Source organism: Rana temporaria, chromosome 1 (genome assembly GCF_905171775.1).
Source record: "Rana temporaria chromosome 1, aRanTem1.1, whole genome shotgun sequence".
Taxonomy (NCBI): Eukaryota; Metazoa; Chordata; class Amphibia; order Anura; family Ranidae; genus Rana; species Rana temporaria.
In genome coordinates, this window is record NC_053489.1 from 470,456,446 (window position 1) to 470,472,291 (window position 15,846).

General features: G+C 43.0%; 1 protein-coding gene across 5 annotated transcripts in view; it reads right to left on the bottom strand.

The window, feature by feature from the left end:
- LOC120917552 (carcinoembryonic antigen-related cell adhesion molecule 16-like) overlaps positions 1-14,755 on the bottom strand; it is a 36,005-nt gene extending 21,250 nt beyond the window's left edge. The window contains exons 1-3 of one of the 5 annotated variants that reach the window (XM_040328950.1): positions 14,590-14,755; positions 7,405-7,746; positions 2,392-2,508 (exon numbers count right to left, since the gene is read on the bottom strand). In XM_040328950.1, the coding sequence (XP_040184884.1) occupies positions 2,392-2,508; positions 7,405-7,746; positions 14,590-14,644 (514 nt within the window). In that variant the 5' untranslated portion in view covers positions 14,645-14,755. The remainder of the gene's footprint in view (positions 1-2,391; positions 2,509-7,404; positions 7,747-14,589) is intronic. The other 4 variants (XM_040328960.1, XM_040328942.1, XM_040328932.1 and 1 more) reach the window with 4 other exon arrangements.
- Positions 14,756-15,846: the final 1,091 nt, after the last annotated feature.

A 15,846-nucleotide genomic window follows, 5' to 3' on the forward strand; every position in this document is an offset into this window, starting at 1 on the left:
ACACATTATTCAGACCTGTCTATGGCTTCCCAGCAGGGTTACTGGCTACAGTTGTCTAAGCCGAGTTTGTCTGTCACACTTTGTCATGCTGCCCAAAGCCAACATTAACAACCCCCCCCCCCCCCCCCCCCAACACACACATACAGGAGAAGAGAAAGGGCTCGGTCTGCACCTCTACCCCCCCCACCCCCACCTCTACCCCTATGTGTCTGCCCATACTCCAATCACAAGTGCTGTGCCACAGAAAATGCTATTAGAGCTCCTATATAAAGAGGTTTTATCTTAGGGTGTGAGTATGTGGGCTGGCAGTAGGGTGACCACGTGTCCCGGATTGCCCGGGGAAATTTGAAACCCAGCAGCCTCAGATACAACTGGATGAGAGGTGCTGACTGCCAGTGAGCTCACCATCCATCCTGATCTGTGACTGAAGTCTCCCCCTTCTCTCTTCTGCCTCTGAGTGAGTACAAGGTAAATCAGGGTTCTCAGAACACCCCTTACATCAGAGTCCCCCTTTACACCAGAGGCCACAGTGTTCCCTCTTGCATCAGAGTTCTCAGTGTTCACCCTTAGATCAGGGTTCCCAGAGCATTCCTTACATCAGAGTCCCCTGAGTTCTCCCTTACATCAGAGTCTGCAGAGTCCCCCTTACAGTGAAAGGGAACTCTGTGGACTTCGATGTAAAGGGGAACTCTTGTTAATGAACTTCATATGATTAGAAATGTTATTTAATAGCAACATCTATGCATAATCTATCTATGCATACTATTTAAAAAATTTGCTGTGCAACACTGAAATGTTCGGGTTTGACTTGAAGGAAAGGTGGCAACCCTACTTGTATAAGTAGTTTTGACATTATCACTATGCTGCACATAGCTTGTGTAGACAGCAAAGCTATGGTAGTAATTTGGCAGGTCTGCCTGCAGAGCTTAGTGGTTAACCCCTTTGCTGCCAGTGTCATTTCAACAAATGCGGGACTGTCCCCGGGCAATCCGGGACACGTGGTCACCCTACTGCCAGCCCACACACTCACACCCTAAGATAAAACCTCTTAATAAAGGAGCTCTAATAGCATTTAGTAGTAAGAGGGGGTCAGCTCCATCTGCCGTGGTATCCAATGATTGGGAATTTCTTGGTGACACAAAGGGGGTTATTTACTAAAACTGGAGAGTGCAAAATCCACATAGAAACCAATCAGCTTCCAGGTTTTATTGTCAAGGCTAATTGAACAAGCTACATTTAGAAGCTGATTTGCTACCATGCACAGCTGCACCAGATTCTGAGCGCACCAACTTTAGTAAATGTTCCCTAAGTGCCGGTTCACACTGCAGCGACTTGGGATCCGACTTGTCAGACCTCCATTTGCCCCAAGTCGCATAACATCAGTAATCCCATGTTAGTCAATGAGAGCTATCTTAATGTTCACTACTGAAGTCGCTCCGACTTCAGAAAAGGTTCCTGTACTACTTTAAGGCGACGTCTAGGCAACTTGTACCCATAGATTTCAATGGAATTCGCCTCCAAAGTCGGATCACCATCTTAACTGAAGCAACTTTACAGGAAAATAAAAAAGTTTACTCAGGCAAACCCCTCCCTCCCACAGAGCTGATTATTCTGTGATTGGCCACAGCCAAAGTCGCCTGTCCTGGAGGCAATTTTAAGTTGTGCTGAAGTCGCCTTGCAAAGTCGCACTGTAAGTCGGGTTGCCCCTGTGTGAACCGGCACTTAAGGGTTAATCACATATTTATCCACCAAATGAATGTAATCGAATGTAATAGAACAGACCACAGCAGATAGTGTTCTCTGCAATTAAATAATCCCTGCAGAGATCTTCAGCCAGAAGATGCCGGACAAGCGTGATAGCATCAGAAAAGCTCCACTCCTTGACGTGTTGCGTTCCTACAGTGTCCGACACCTTCTGGCTTGTTATGGTGGGCATTCGGTGGGGGGGGGGGAGCCATGAGCACAAAAATCAAGCTTTTACAATCACTTTAAGGTGCAAGTGTTTGGGGTGGCTGGTGGAGGAAAAACAGGACACATGTTGGTGACATGTTATAATTTTTGGAATATTGCACTGGGTGGAACAGCTTATGTTTGACTCTGTGGTACGGTGGGAATTCACATTTGTGTTATGTTTACACTTGATTTTTCGTCATTTTTGCAATTTAAATGTGTTTGATTCAAATATAATGTTTATTGATTAGTAGGAAATGTGTTTAGATTTAAAGGAACAGGACTGAAGATGCACATATGAAAATGTTTTTCACTGTGTATTTATTTAAGAATCGCTTTGCACTGTTTGTTGGTTAATGGATTTATGTTTGCCTAATTTGTTTTACACACATTTGCTTGTCAACACTGTGCACTATATTAATTGTACTTTATGAAACTTACCTTTGGGTTGGGATTCAGAAGTAGTGGGATTTAGATATGGATAAGAGCTGACTGGGAGAGCTTGAGTAGGTCCACCTGATACCGCTATAATAGGAGGAGGAGGTCTTCCATATCCTACTAAGAATAAATGAAGAAAGAAAAGTGTTACTATTACAATAGTCATAGGCGTGCGCAAGGGGTGTGCCAGGTATGCCTGGGTACACCCTAATCCTGGAGTTGGCAACCCATCAATCATGGGCAGGTGACAGGTAAGCTGTGATCCTTACTTGCCGACCCCAGGACCTGGATAGGATAGGCGGCTGAACAGGGCCGGTACAAGGGGGGGCAGAAGGGACGGATGCCCTGGGCGCTACTATTTACTGGAGGAAGGGGGGCGCATGTGAAGTGCTTGTTGTGTGCTTCTAAAACTGTCTTCTAAAAACCAGCCACTAATACCTACACCTGCAATGATGTGCCGAGTGCGCTCCTGCACCCGGCACAAACCTAGAACAGACCAGCGCTTCACTTATTCACTTCCCTGTCAGTGGAGATACCCCCCTTGCAGGCGCTTGGTATTCCCTACCCAGCGTGACACACTGAGAGGCTGGTCGGAGGCGGAATGGTAACGGTGCGAGGAGGGGTGGCGGACAGCACCCAGATGACACCATAAAGAAAGCTGGCAGTTGTAGTGGGTGCTGTCAAGCCCCCCTCCCTCCACCCCCATCATTGAAGCTGTGATAGCGGCGGTGTGAGCGGGGGAGAGCCGCTCAGCTTCCTGCTCGCTCTTTTTCCCCTCCCCATTGGCCACAACACAGGGCCATTTACAGCAGACTAGTGGAGCATCATGGGACATGTAGTTCCAGATGTTGATCTTCTGGTAAGAGGGCCTGTAGGCAATTATCCTTTACTGATCCTAGGGACTGAGCCATTAGAAACTGCCTAACCTGCTATCCTCTAGCCCTAATACAACCTCTGCAGGCTAGAGGATAGCAGGTTAAGCAATTGTTGACTGCCACAATGAGCTCCAATGCTGTGCTGCTGGCCCGAAAATATTGTGTTTGTGGGGGGGGGGGGGGGGGGGGCACTGCGGCTGAAGTGGAAATTAATGGACCGATCTGTATTTTCTTCTGCAGCAGCTGAAAGCAGGCTTCTCCTCCTCTTCCTCTAGCCGATATTCAGCTGCCACAGAAGGAAAATACAGGAGATTGGTACCAATGTATGCCACCCCACTTGTCCCAGTTCCTTTTTTTTTCTGCTGCCCAGGTCCCCCTGTGTGCTCACCTGCTCCCCCCTATTGTTTTAGGATGACGTGTGGGGAAGAGGCCGGTTAATATGTCACAAAGGCATATGTGTTGGAGCTTTAAAGGGGGACACCCTAATACAATAGGCTGCGCACACCTATGACAATAGTATTTAACATAACCTGGGAGGGGTTAATTCCTTTTAGATCTGCATAGGCAGATTGTGTTACTATGGAGTTCATGAGACATTGGGGTTGATTTACTGAAGGCAAATAAACTATTCACTTTGCAAAACATTCAGATGAAAACTAGACAGCCGATTTATCTTAATTTTGCAGTTTATTACTGATTAATGGCTGTGTTTAGGAGAAGACTGCTGTGTGACATTTCCAGTTTGCTGTTTATGTGTGTGAGTGACAAAAAAAAAAAGGTCAGCCTGAGTATATGTGGTAGACTGGCAGATCTCCCTGCATCCCACTGAGCCACACATGATACTTCTAGCATGAGTATTACATGTCATGGGTGCCTGTGCTGAATGTATTGGGGTACTTGGTGCTGTGTGTATTGGGATACATGACGCTATGTTGCTGCATGTATTGGTGTACAAGACATACTGCAATATAGCACTCTAGCTCACATAGACAGGAGTAGGGACACTTTTTCATTTAAAGGGGTTGTAAAGGTTCATTTTTTTATTTTCTAAATAGGTTCCTTTACGCTAGTGCATTTTGGTTCACTTACCTTTTCCTTCGATTGCCCTTCTAAATGTTTTTTTTTCTTTGTCTGAATTTCTTCCTGTTTCTCCTCAGTAAACTTGCCCCCATCATCCGAGCGGTGGAAAGTCAGTCAGCTTCCTGAACAGCTTACTGATGAGGAACAGGAAGTGAGAAATTCAGACAAGGAAAACAAAGAAAAAAAAAACATTTAGAAGGGAAATCGAAGGAAAAGGTAAGTGAATCAACAATGCACTAGCTTAACCACTTAACGACCGCCGCATGTATATATACGTCCACAGAATGGCACGTACAGGCATATGTACGTCCCTGCCTTTCTGCGGATCGGGACCCCCCCCCCCCCCCCTCGGTACATGCTGCGGTCGGTTCTTCAGTGGAAGCGATCCGGGATGAGGGGGCGGCTATTCGTTTCTAGCCGCCACCTTGTGATCGCTCCCCGGAGCTGAAGAACGGGGAGAGCCGTATGTAAACACGGCTTCCCCGTGCTTCACTGTGGTGGCTGCATCGATCGTGTCATCCCTTTTATAGGGAGACACAATCGATGACGTCAGACCTACAGCCACACCCCCCTACAGTTGTAAACACACACTAGGTGAAACATAACTCCTTCAGCACCCCCTGTGGTTAACTCCCAAACTGCAACTGTCATTTTCACAATAAACAATGCAATTAAAATGCATTTTTTTGCTGTGAAAATGACAATGGTCCCAAAAATGTGTCAAAATTGTCCGAAGTGTCCTCCATAATGTCGCAGTCACGAAAAAAATCGCTGATCGCCGCCATTAGTAGTAAAAAAAAAAAAAAAATGCAATAAAACTATTTTGTAAACGCTATAAATTTTGCGCAAACCAACCGATAAACGCTTATTTACCAAAAATATGTAGAAGAATACGTATCGGCCTAAACTGAGGGAAAAAATGTTTTTTTATATATTTTTGGGGGATATTTATTATAGAAAAAAGTAAAAAATATTGCATTTTTTTGAAAACTGTTTTTTTTTATAGCGCAAAAAATAAAAACCACAGAGGTGATCAAATACCACCAAACGAAAGCTGTATTTGTGGGAAAAAAAGGACGTCAATTTTGTTTGGGAGCCACGTCGCACGACCGCGCAATTGTCTGTTAAAGCGACGCAGTGCCGAATTGTAAAAACCTGGCCTGGGCCTTTAGCTGCATATTGGTACGGGGCTTAAGTGGTTAAAGGAACCTATTTCGAAAATAGAAAACAAATCTTTACAACCCCTTTAAGCACCTGTCCCTGAAGAGTTTGCTCCACCAGGATGTGTCCATATCTTAACCACTTGCCGACCGGCCACCGTCGTTATACGTCCTCACTTTAAAGATGAATATCTCGGTAACGGCAGCAGCTGCTGCCACAATCGAGATATTCATCTCTTCTGTGGGCGGCCGTGTAAACGATAATGGCGGTCTCCGAGGCCGTTATCGGCGGCGGGAGAGGGGCCCCCCTCCCGCCGCTCTCCCGCGCCCTCCGCCGCTTACCGTAGCCGTCGGTAGCGGCGGAGGGGATCGCGACCGATCGCTAGCTGAGCGGGGACGAGACTGAAGGAAAAATCTCCTTCGCCCGTCCCCATAGCTCTGCTGGGCGGAAGTGACGTCAAAACGTTAGTCCCGCCCAGCTTCTTAAAGAAACATTTTTTTTTTTGTCATTTGAAAAAATGACATTTCCAAATTTTTTCTTTTTTTTTGCATTTAAGCCTAAATATGAGATCTGAGGTCTTTTTGACCCCAGATCTCATATTTAAGAGGACCTGTCATGCTGTTTTCTATTACAAGGGATGTTTACATTCCTTGTAATAGGAATAAAAGTGATATATATATTTTTTTTTTCCAGTGTTAAAAATTGTAAAATAAATAAAAATAAATGCGAAAACCAAAACAATTTTTTTTTAAAGCGCCCCGTCCCGACAAGCTCGCGCGTAGAAGCGAACTTATACGCGAGTAGCGCCCGCATATGAAAACGGTATTCAAACCACACAAGTGAGGTATCGCCGCGATCGTTAGAGCGAGAGCAATAATTTTAGCCTTAGGCCTACTCTGTAACTCAAAAAATGCAACCTGTAGAATTTTTTAAACGTCGCCTATCAAGATTTTTAAGGGTAAAAGTTTGACGCCATGCCACGAGCGGGCGCAATTTTTAAGCGTGACATGTTGGGTATCATTTTACTCGGCGTAACATTATCTTTCACAATATATAAAAAAGTTGGGCCAAATTTATTGTTGTCTTATTTTTTAATTTAAAAAAGTGAATGTTTTCCAAAAAAAGTGCGCTTGTAAGACTGCTGCGCAAATACGGTGTGACAAAAAGTATTGCAATGACTGCCATTTTATTCTCTAGGGTGTTAGAAAAAAAATATATAATGTTTGGGGGTTTTAAGTAATTTTCTAGCAAAAAAAAATGGTTTTGTCTCGTAAACACCGACTCTGAAAAACAGGCCCGGGGCTAAAGTGGTTAAAGTGACACTAAACAATATCTTAATTCTCCAAAACTAACATATATATATATATATATATATATATATATATATATATATATAAATAAAATCACTACTTAATGGTCCTGTATCCTCTTCATTAAGGCTAGGCTGAAACCTGTGTGACCGCGCGGGCCGCGGTTTGTGCAGGCACAAGAACCCATTCATTAGGGCTCCAATCAGGCGCTTCCAAAAACACCCCTGCTGCTATAATTCAGATGCCCAGCACCCGACAAGGGGCCGTACACCTGAATAGGGGGCGGCAGCGGCGACAATAGATAGATTCATGCAATTCAATGCATCAATCTATCTATTGGTGATAGAGCGGTGCAGGAGAGAGGGGGCCCTCTATGGACGCACCACCACTGATGAGTATAGGAGGTGGGCACAGTCCAACTGGTTGCGCTAATGGCTGAATCCACAGTGCACATTAGTTGTTTTTCCACCGCAAGCAATGTGAGTAAAAGTTTATTTGGTTCTACTTAGTGATCTTCAAAACCTAAAAAAAAAAAAAAAAAAAAACAAGCATGTCTAAGCCAGCCAACACTCATAATTAAGTGTGCGTACCATTCACGGTGAGCTGAGCTGTTTCGGACGTAAAAGAGCCTGGAATACTAAGTTGGACAGTGAAGTCTCCAGCATCGGAGGTCCTGAGGTTTGATATCAATAAAGATCCATTGTTCATTACTTTCTCTCGTCCTGTAAACATTTTCCCAGTAGTTAGAGCACTTGTTTCAGGGTTGATTGTCACAATTAACATTGAATCACTTGTCCCGCTCCCCTTGTACCAGTTCATCATTATAATTTTGCCTTCATACTCGACATTCAATAGAACATTTTGACCCACGGTTGGATTTGGGGGTTGTATTGTGATGAGGGAGCCATTCTCTATCTGGGCACATATAATAGCTAGGAAAGATTAGAGAAAACGTAAGTCATATCATTGGTTTTAGTTATATGATTATAAGCATGTAAAGGAGTCTAGTTCTGTGTTTCCCCAATGTATTATACACCCATTTGAAACAACCGGCATTTACCTGTATCCATAGTGCAAGTTAGTTTATCTCAAATACTTTATTTACAGTATCTTTATAGGAATAATATACTAAGCAGAACTTTATATAGTACATACTGTAGATCCATAAATGTAATTTGTTAAATGTATATTCGTATTTTCCAAAAATATTTTTTTATTTTAAAATGTTTTACTTCAGTACAATTTGTCATCAAACGTAAAGAAGATATTTTATTGGGATTTTATGAGATAGACCAACACAAAGTGGCACATAATTGTGAAGTGGAAGGAAAATGATAAATGGTTTTCAATTTTTTTTTACAAATAAATATCTGAAAAGTATGGCGTGCATTTGTATTTAGCCCCATTTAATACCTCTATCTAAAATCTAGTGGAGCCAATTGCCTTCAGAAGTCACCTAATAAGTAGAGTCCACCTGTGTGCAATGTAATCTCAGTATACATACAGCTATTCTGTGATGCACTCAGTTTTTTACAGAACCTTAGTGAACAAACAGCATCATGAAGGCCAGAGAACACACCAGACAGTTCAGGGATAAAGTTGAAGAGAAATTTAAAGCATGGTTAGGTTATAAAAAATATCCCAAGCTTTAAACATCTCACGGAGCACTGTTCAATCCATCATCCGAAAATGTAAAGAGCATGTTACAACTGCAAACCTACCAAGACATGGCCGTCCACCTAAACTGACAGGCTGGGCAAGGAGAGCATTAATCAGAGAAGTAGCCAAGAGGCCCATGGTAACTCTGGAGGAGCTGCAGAGATCCACAGCTCAGGTGTGAGAATCTGTCCACAGGACAACTATTAGTTATGCACTCCACAAATATGTCCTTTATGGAAGAGTGGCAAGAAGAAAGACATTGTTGAAAGAACGCCATAAGGTTCCAGGTTGCAGTTTCTGAGAAGCCATGTGGGGGACACAAAAACAAGAAGGTGCTCTGGTCAGATGAGACCACATTTGAACTTTTGACGTAAAACAAAACAGTATGTGTGGTGGGAAAAAAACACTGCACATCACCCTGAAAACAATCTCCCCACTGTGAAACATAGTGGTGGTAGCATCATGTTGTAGCAATGCTTTTCTTCAGCAGGGACATGGAAGCTGGTCAGAGTTTATGGGAAGATGTATGGAGCCAAATACAGGGCAATTTTAAAAGAAAACCTGTTAGAGTCTGCAAAAGACTTGAGACTGGGGCGGAGGTTCACCTTCCAGCAAGACAACGAGTAGAAACCAATTAAAGACACAGTTACAACAGCCAATGGGAGAGATTGTACTAAACTGCAGGGTACTTGCAGTACTACAGGGATAAAGGATAAGGCTATCTATTTCTGGGACACTGTATACAGACATCATTGTCCTCTCACCTTGTTGAACAAAACTCTGTCTGTTTCACTTATTAATCTGGACCAGTTATGTTATGTGCCCTGCTACCCAGGAGTTAAAGTTCACCAACGAAAGTGGCTAGCTGAAGAGACCAAAGTTTATCTTTTCTTCAAAAAGGACTGAAGCTGTCAAGGCTATACGTATCCACACACACATAGGGCTCTGCATATGCATTGGGTGTGTGGGACAGTTTATCAATAAAGTTAAACCATTGTTTATCGACTTGAATAGGTGTGTAAAGTTGGGCCTGTGGTGTCAGGGGACAGTAAAGAGAGGCCTGACACAAAAGGAGTCATTCCTCTGCTCCCATCCTCCCTGGACTCATAGAGCTAATCTGAGTAAAGGTAACCAATCTACTTTAAAGTGCCATATTGAGCTTTATTTAACATTAAAGTGTACCTCTGCTCTTGGGGACATTCTGAATGAATGAATGAGTGACTTGTATAGCGCTACACATGCAAACTGAATCGCCTCTTGGTGCTTTTTCAGCCAGTGTCTTCCTGGCTGGTGCGGTCATTTACCCCGTAGGATCTTGACACGCTTGGGACACACAGTCATACACACATATATACATATATACTGGGCCAATTTGGACAGGATCCAATTAACCTACCAGCATGTCTTTGGAGTGTGGGAGGAAACCGGAGTACCTGGAGGAAACCCACGAAGACACAGGGAGAACATGCAAACTCCAAACTTCTAGTGTTGGGAATCTGCTTGAAAGCAGTTTGAGCGCTATATTGCTCTTAAATCTCAGTTATTGCTCTCTTTGTTGATTACTCGAATATATATAGTTACTGTATGTTATTTTTCTCATTGGTCATAGCACTGAGGCCTCGTACACACGACCGAGAAACTTGACGGGCGAAACACATCGAGTTCCTCGTCGAGTTCCTTGTTAGGCTTGTCGAGGAACTCGACAAGCTTGCTTTGCGAACACACTGTCAAGCCAAAATCTCCTCGTTCTCAAACGCGGTGACATACAACACATACAATGGCAGGGGAAGTTCGATTCCACTGGCTAAACTCTTGGGGCTGATTTTGCTAATTTCATGTGTTTGCGTGTTAAATAAAAGTTTGGTAAGAGACATTTGCACTTTTCAGTTTGTTACAGCTTTAAAAATGTGTTATCTCCATTACAAATGCTACTTTTACTCCCGTCTCATACTTTAATCTGAGCAAGCGCAGGTTTCTTAGCATACAGACATCCGAGTTTCTCGTTGAAAACCAGCCCGACCAGAAACTTGACAAGCCAAATCAGACTTTCGACGAGAAAATAGAGAACTTGCTCTCTTTTTGGCTCGTCGAGGTTCTCGACAGTTTCCTCGACGAAAATGTACACACGACCGGTTTCCTCGGCAAAAAAATATCTCCCAGCAAGGTTCTTGCTGGTTTTTGCTGAGAAACTCGATCGTGTGTACGAGGCCTTACACTATTGCCAAGTGTGCCATAGGGGTCTGAGACTGTTATTAGGGTTGAGAGGCAGAGTAACAGACAGCAGAACTAACTTAAAGCGGTAGTTCACCCTCCTTTCCATCATTAGACCATTAAATTCGGCATCGTAGCGCGAGCTACGGTATGCCGGTCTTAAATTTTTAATCCCCGTACTCACTGTGGTATCGATGATTGAAGAATCCGACTCCCGCGGGGAATGGGCGTGCCTATGGAGAGGGAGGATGATTGACGGCCGGCTCTGGCACGTCACGCTCCCCGAAGACAGCCGGAGTAGGTCTCGGCTATTCACGACGCCTGCGCACAGGCTATGCGCAGGCGCCGTGAATAGCCAAGCCTATTTCGGCTATTTCCGGAGAAGCGTGACGTGCCAGGGCCGGCCGTCAATCACCTTCTCTCACCATAGGAACGCCCATTCCCCGGATTCTTCAATGAGAGATAGCACAGTGAGTACGGGCATAAAAAATGTAAGACCGGCATACCGTAGCTCGCGCTACGATGCCGAATTTAATGGTCTAATAAAAAAAAACTTTTTTTTTTTTTTTAACAGGGTGAACCCCCGCTTTAAGCAGCTCCTGCTGGGGTATCACTACTTGTAACATGAAAAAAAATGGAAAATTTCAAGGGGTATAGGTACTTTTTCAAGGCACTGTATTGCAATAGTACAGTGTTCATTTTCAGCGGGTCTTTCGTAGCAGTACATATCCAAGTCATTAGTTAGCAAACCTGAAAGCAGAATGAAATCGTAATACAAATCGAACAATTTGAATCAAAAAGCATTTAAACCCGGGGTCTGGGAGAAGATTAGGAGGGAGGGGGACGGGCACAAGCTACAACGGAGATTTTCAGGTTCAAGAAAGCAAAGAAATGGTAAGATTATTAGGTTTATAAAATGTGTGCTCCACCGGTCCCAGGTTTCGACACTCAGTTAGTCAGTTAGTTTTGCTATTCGCTTTGTGTTGGAAAATGAATTGTGACGTCTGTTTTTGACTTCAGTCAATGAAAGGATACGATCTCTTTTTTAAAGAGACTTTTTCACTCTAAGCCTGCTAACAGGTATGAAATGCAGGTACTTAAAAGTGCACATACCTATCTGTAGCAACGTTCAGTTGCCCTGCCCTTTTTCCACACAAAAATACATATTCTTATTGATCCACCAAGCAACACAGCATAAACAGCAACTGAAGACTAAAGCTTAGTACACACTAGTATTTTTTTTCCATTTAACCTAGCAAGGCTGAATGAAAAAAACCTGACAGCTCAGAAGGAACTACTGTACAAACTAACCAATGTTAGTCCCAATTCCCCTCAAGCAAGAAATAATTAAACCCCTCCTAAAGAAACCCAGCCTGAACACCATCTCCAAGATCATGGAAAAAGCAGTAGCACAACAACTACAGCCCCATCTGGACGCCCACAAACTCCTAGATCTGCTTCAATCAGGTTTTCGCCTGGGCCACGGGACAGAAGCGTCTCTCCTCAAGATATGGGATGACGCCCTCGAAGCAGCAGATGACGGAGAATCCTGTCTCCTAGTGCTGCTGGATCTCAGTGCAGCTTTTGACATGGTAGACCACAACACCCTGCTCACTCGACTCAAAGAAGTAGCCGGAGTCTCAGACTCGGTACTACCATGGTTTGCATCTTTCTTAGAAAATCAAACACAGACCGTGAAACTAGGAGTATTCATGTCAGAAACACGGACCATTACATGCGGAGTCCCTCAAGGATCGCCCCTTTCCCCTGTACTCTTCAACATCTACATCTGCCCACTTCTCCAAATCATCAGCAAACAGGACCTGCGCTACCACTCTTATGCTGACGACACGCAACTTTACTTTCGTATCACCAACAAAAAACACCAATATCAGGAACTAGGAAAATGCCTCACACCGATCGATAATTGGATGACTGAAAGTTCACTCAAACTCAATGGATCCAAAACAGAACTCCTTATCCTTCACGTAAATCGGAAATCTAATTTTAGGACCACATGGACACCACCCACTATCCTTGGACAAACCATCAACCCAAGCAAAAAAGTCAAAAGCCTCTGAGTCATCTTTGACTCAGACATGACGATGGACGCACAAATATGAGCAGTAGTCAGCGGTTCTCACCATTTTCTCTGCATGCTACGTAGACTTATCCCCTTCATCCCGGAAGAGGATAGAGCAGTAGTGGTTGGAACAATCATCAATTCCCGACTCGACTACACTAACTCCCTCTACTTAGGACTACCGAAATACCAGATTTCGCGTCTACAAGTCGTTCAGAACACGACAGCCAGACTGGTAACAGGTAAAAAAACGTGGGAATATATCTCCCCGGTCTTGAGGTCCCTCCAATGGCTAGCCAAATCCCCACATCCAGCTAAAAATCTAAGGGAGAACGTAGATTTGTAGTCCAAGGACCTCGGCTTTGGAATGCTCTACCCACGACCATTTGCATGGAAGAAAACCATCGGGCTTTTAGGAAAAAAATAAAGACCAAGACCCACCTCTTCTGAAGGATCAGCACGACTCTGGATGCAAAGTGCCTTGAGGCGATTCGGTTCGCATTTGTTAGCGCTATACAAGTTATTCACTCACTCAGTCATATAGTGATCTCCCCTGCTAAGCTATTGAGCACTCTAGTCAGTGCTTTTAGCCATTGGCTGAGAGAGCTGATCGGGAGTCGATCGGCAGACCTTTTTCAGTCATGCCCCTTCGACAGAAGCCAGCCGAACGACTGGCTTCTGTCAGACTGGCTGACTGCAATACACATTTAGCCCATGTGTACTAGGCTTAAGGAGGTGTGACAACCCAGATTTATATTGCAAATTAAAATAGGGTATTTGGAGATCTCAGAAAACAATATGCTGAAGCTGCAATTACCCCTCTTTGGAACAGTTTCACTTTAGTACTACTGTCACAATTGAAAAGTCACAATAGGAATGAGCAGCACAATGGCTAAATGGTTAGCATTTCCTCCTAGCAGCACTAGGGTTGGCCGTTTGAATCCCAACCACAGTACTGCCTGTCTGTTCTCCCTGTGCCTGCATGGGCTTCCTCCCAAACTACAAATACATGCTGGTAGGTTAATTGGTTCCTGTTTAAATTGTCCCTAGTATGTGTATGTAGGAATATGAGTTAAGGACCTTAGATACATGGTCGAATTCCGAACTAATTTTCAAAATCAGAACATTTGTGCGTTTTGTGATCCAATGATGCCATCATTGATTTTCGAAATTCGACCAACCAAGCCTTCAATTTCACCTCATGTTGCTACAGAAAATAATTTTTGTGTCTGGGAATCTTCTTTTCTTGCACTTGTGTGCATTGCTTTTTCGAATTCTCCCATCATTGATTAGAAAATCATTTGTTTTTCCAAAAATTTCCAACATGCCCGATCACGCAAATTCTATAGCCGCACAAAAATCGGCCTTTGCTGTGTCCCACTAATGGTGCGAAATTCGAACGAAAACTCATTAAAAAGATTTTCAAAAGAGAAATTCTTTTGGAATTCGAACCATGTATGGTTGGCCTAAGCTTCTTGAGGGCAGGGACTGAATGTACAATATATATAAGGAAAGCACTGTGTAAATTTTCGACACTATATAAGTACCCGTAAAAAATACATTTTAAAACTAGAGGTAAGTGTTGAGTCTAATCTGAAAAAAAATGCTAATATTGTTAACAGAACCAGAGCAGGTTAGTATTATATCCCATTTTGTCATCTAAAAATCTGGAAAAATTATGTAAAGTAATCTTAAAAGAGAACTTTTGTTGAAGTAATAAATGAATAAAAAAAGATAATTGCTATAGACATTCAGTAGCTCTCCCATGTACATGACGTTACCCATCCCCTTAAATGTTATAGTTACTATTATGTTTGCTTACCTGCTGCAAGATATCCCCAGTGATGCCACTTAATAAAATCTTCGCTGTAGATCATCTCACTATAATTGTTTGGTGTTCTCTACCCCACAAGAAAACAAGAAGATGTGGAACTGGTAGATGAGACACTGAATGAGGAAGAGGATGGTGTGGGAATAGAACATTTTTGCCAGGAATATAATTTGACGGCGGAAGCTTCAAACCTAGCAATTAATTGTGTCGCCTATCATTACTTACGGAGCCCATGATTCACAAACTTGGCTAGCTGGAATGAATTTCCATTACATATGAAACTGAAAGTATACAGTAGGACAATAACAATTTATAACTATTGCTTTATTCTCGAGAAACACAGATCCTATGAAGCAGGTAATATAAAAATTTACAATGCAGCTGGCAAACTGTGGTCTTTCAATCACTGGCAAATGCTAGGATTCATGGGTGTTTAAAGAAGGATCCATGTATTACTTTACTGTACGTATTACTTAAAAATGTCTTCAGCACTTGATGTTGCATTTTAGGTTAGTCTTATATAAATATTAAATGATACCCCTACAGTGGAGCATAGGTAGCTCAAGGAGATTGCAAAAATATATTACAACATGAAGATGTTAATATTGTCAAACAATTTAAATCTAGTTATAATTTTTTTAGAGCAATGTTCGCTAACTTTTTCCTGTTTTTTTTATACTTCTATACCCGTCTCTTATTATTTATTATTACTGTATAGTGTTTATATCGCTCCAACAGATTGTTCAGCACTTTAGAAAATAAAGGGAGACAGTACAGTAACAATTCAAGACAAGAGGGTTAGGAGGGAGCTGCTCATGACAGTTTACAATGAAAAAGGAAGGTGCAAGTGATACAAAAAGATAATAATTGTGCAGAGATGGAGAAAGTATAAGCTCAGTTGTTAGGAAAGGGTGGGCTAAGCTTCTCTAAAAAGATGAGTTTTCATGGATCGTCTAAAGGCTAAGTGGGAGATGGCTTGAGGAGATTTGTACACAGGGTTCCAGAGGACAGGAGAGGCTCTGAAGAAGTCCTGGAGGTAGGCATGGGAGGAGTTGAAGAGGGAGCTAGAGGAGAAAATCCTGAGAAGAGTGAAAAGGATGTTTTGGATGATTTTGAATAGAAATAGGGTTTGTTGGGACCCCAGAGGCCCAAGATAGCCAGAGAAGTAGGTAGGGGCAGGGGGACTATAGCGGTACTAGGTAAGTAAGTTAAGAGGGAGATGTAATAAAGGTAAACAATGAATCAATT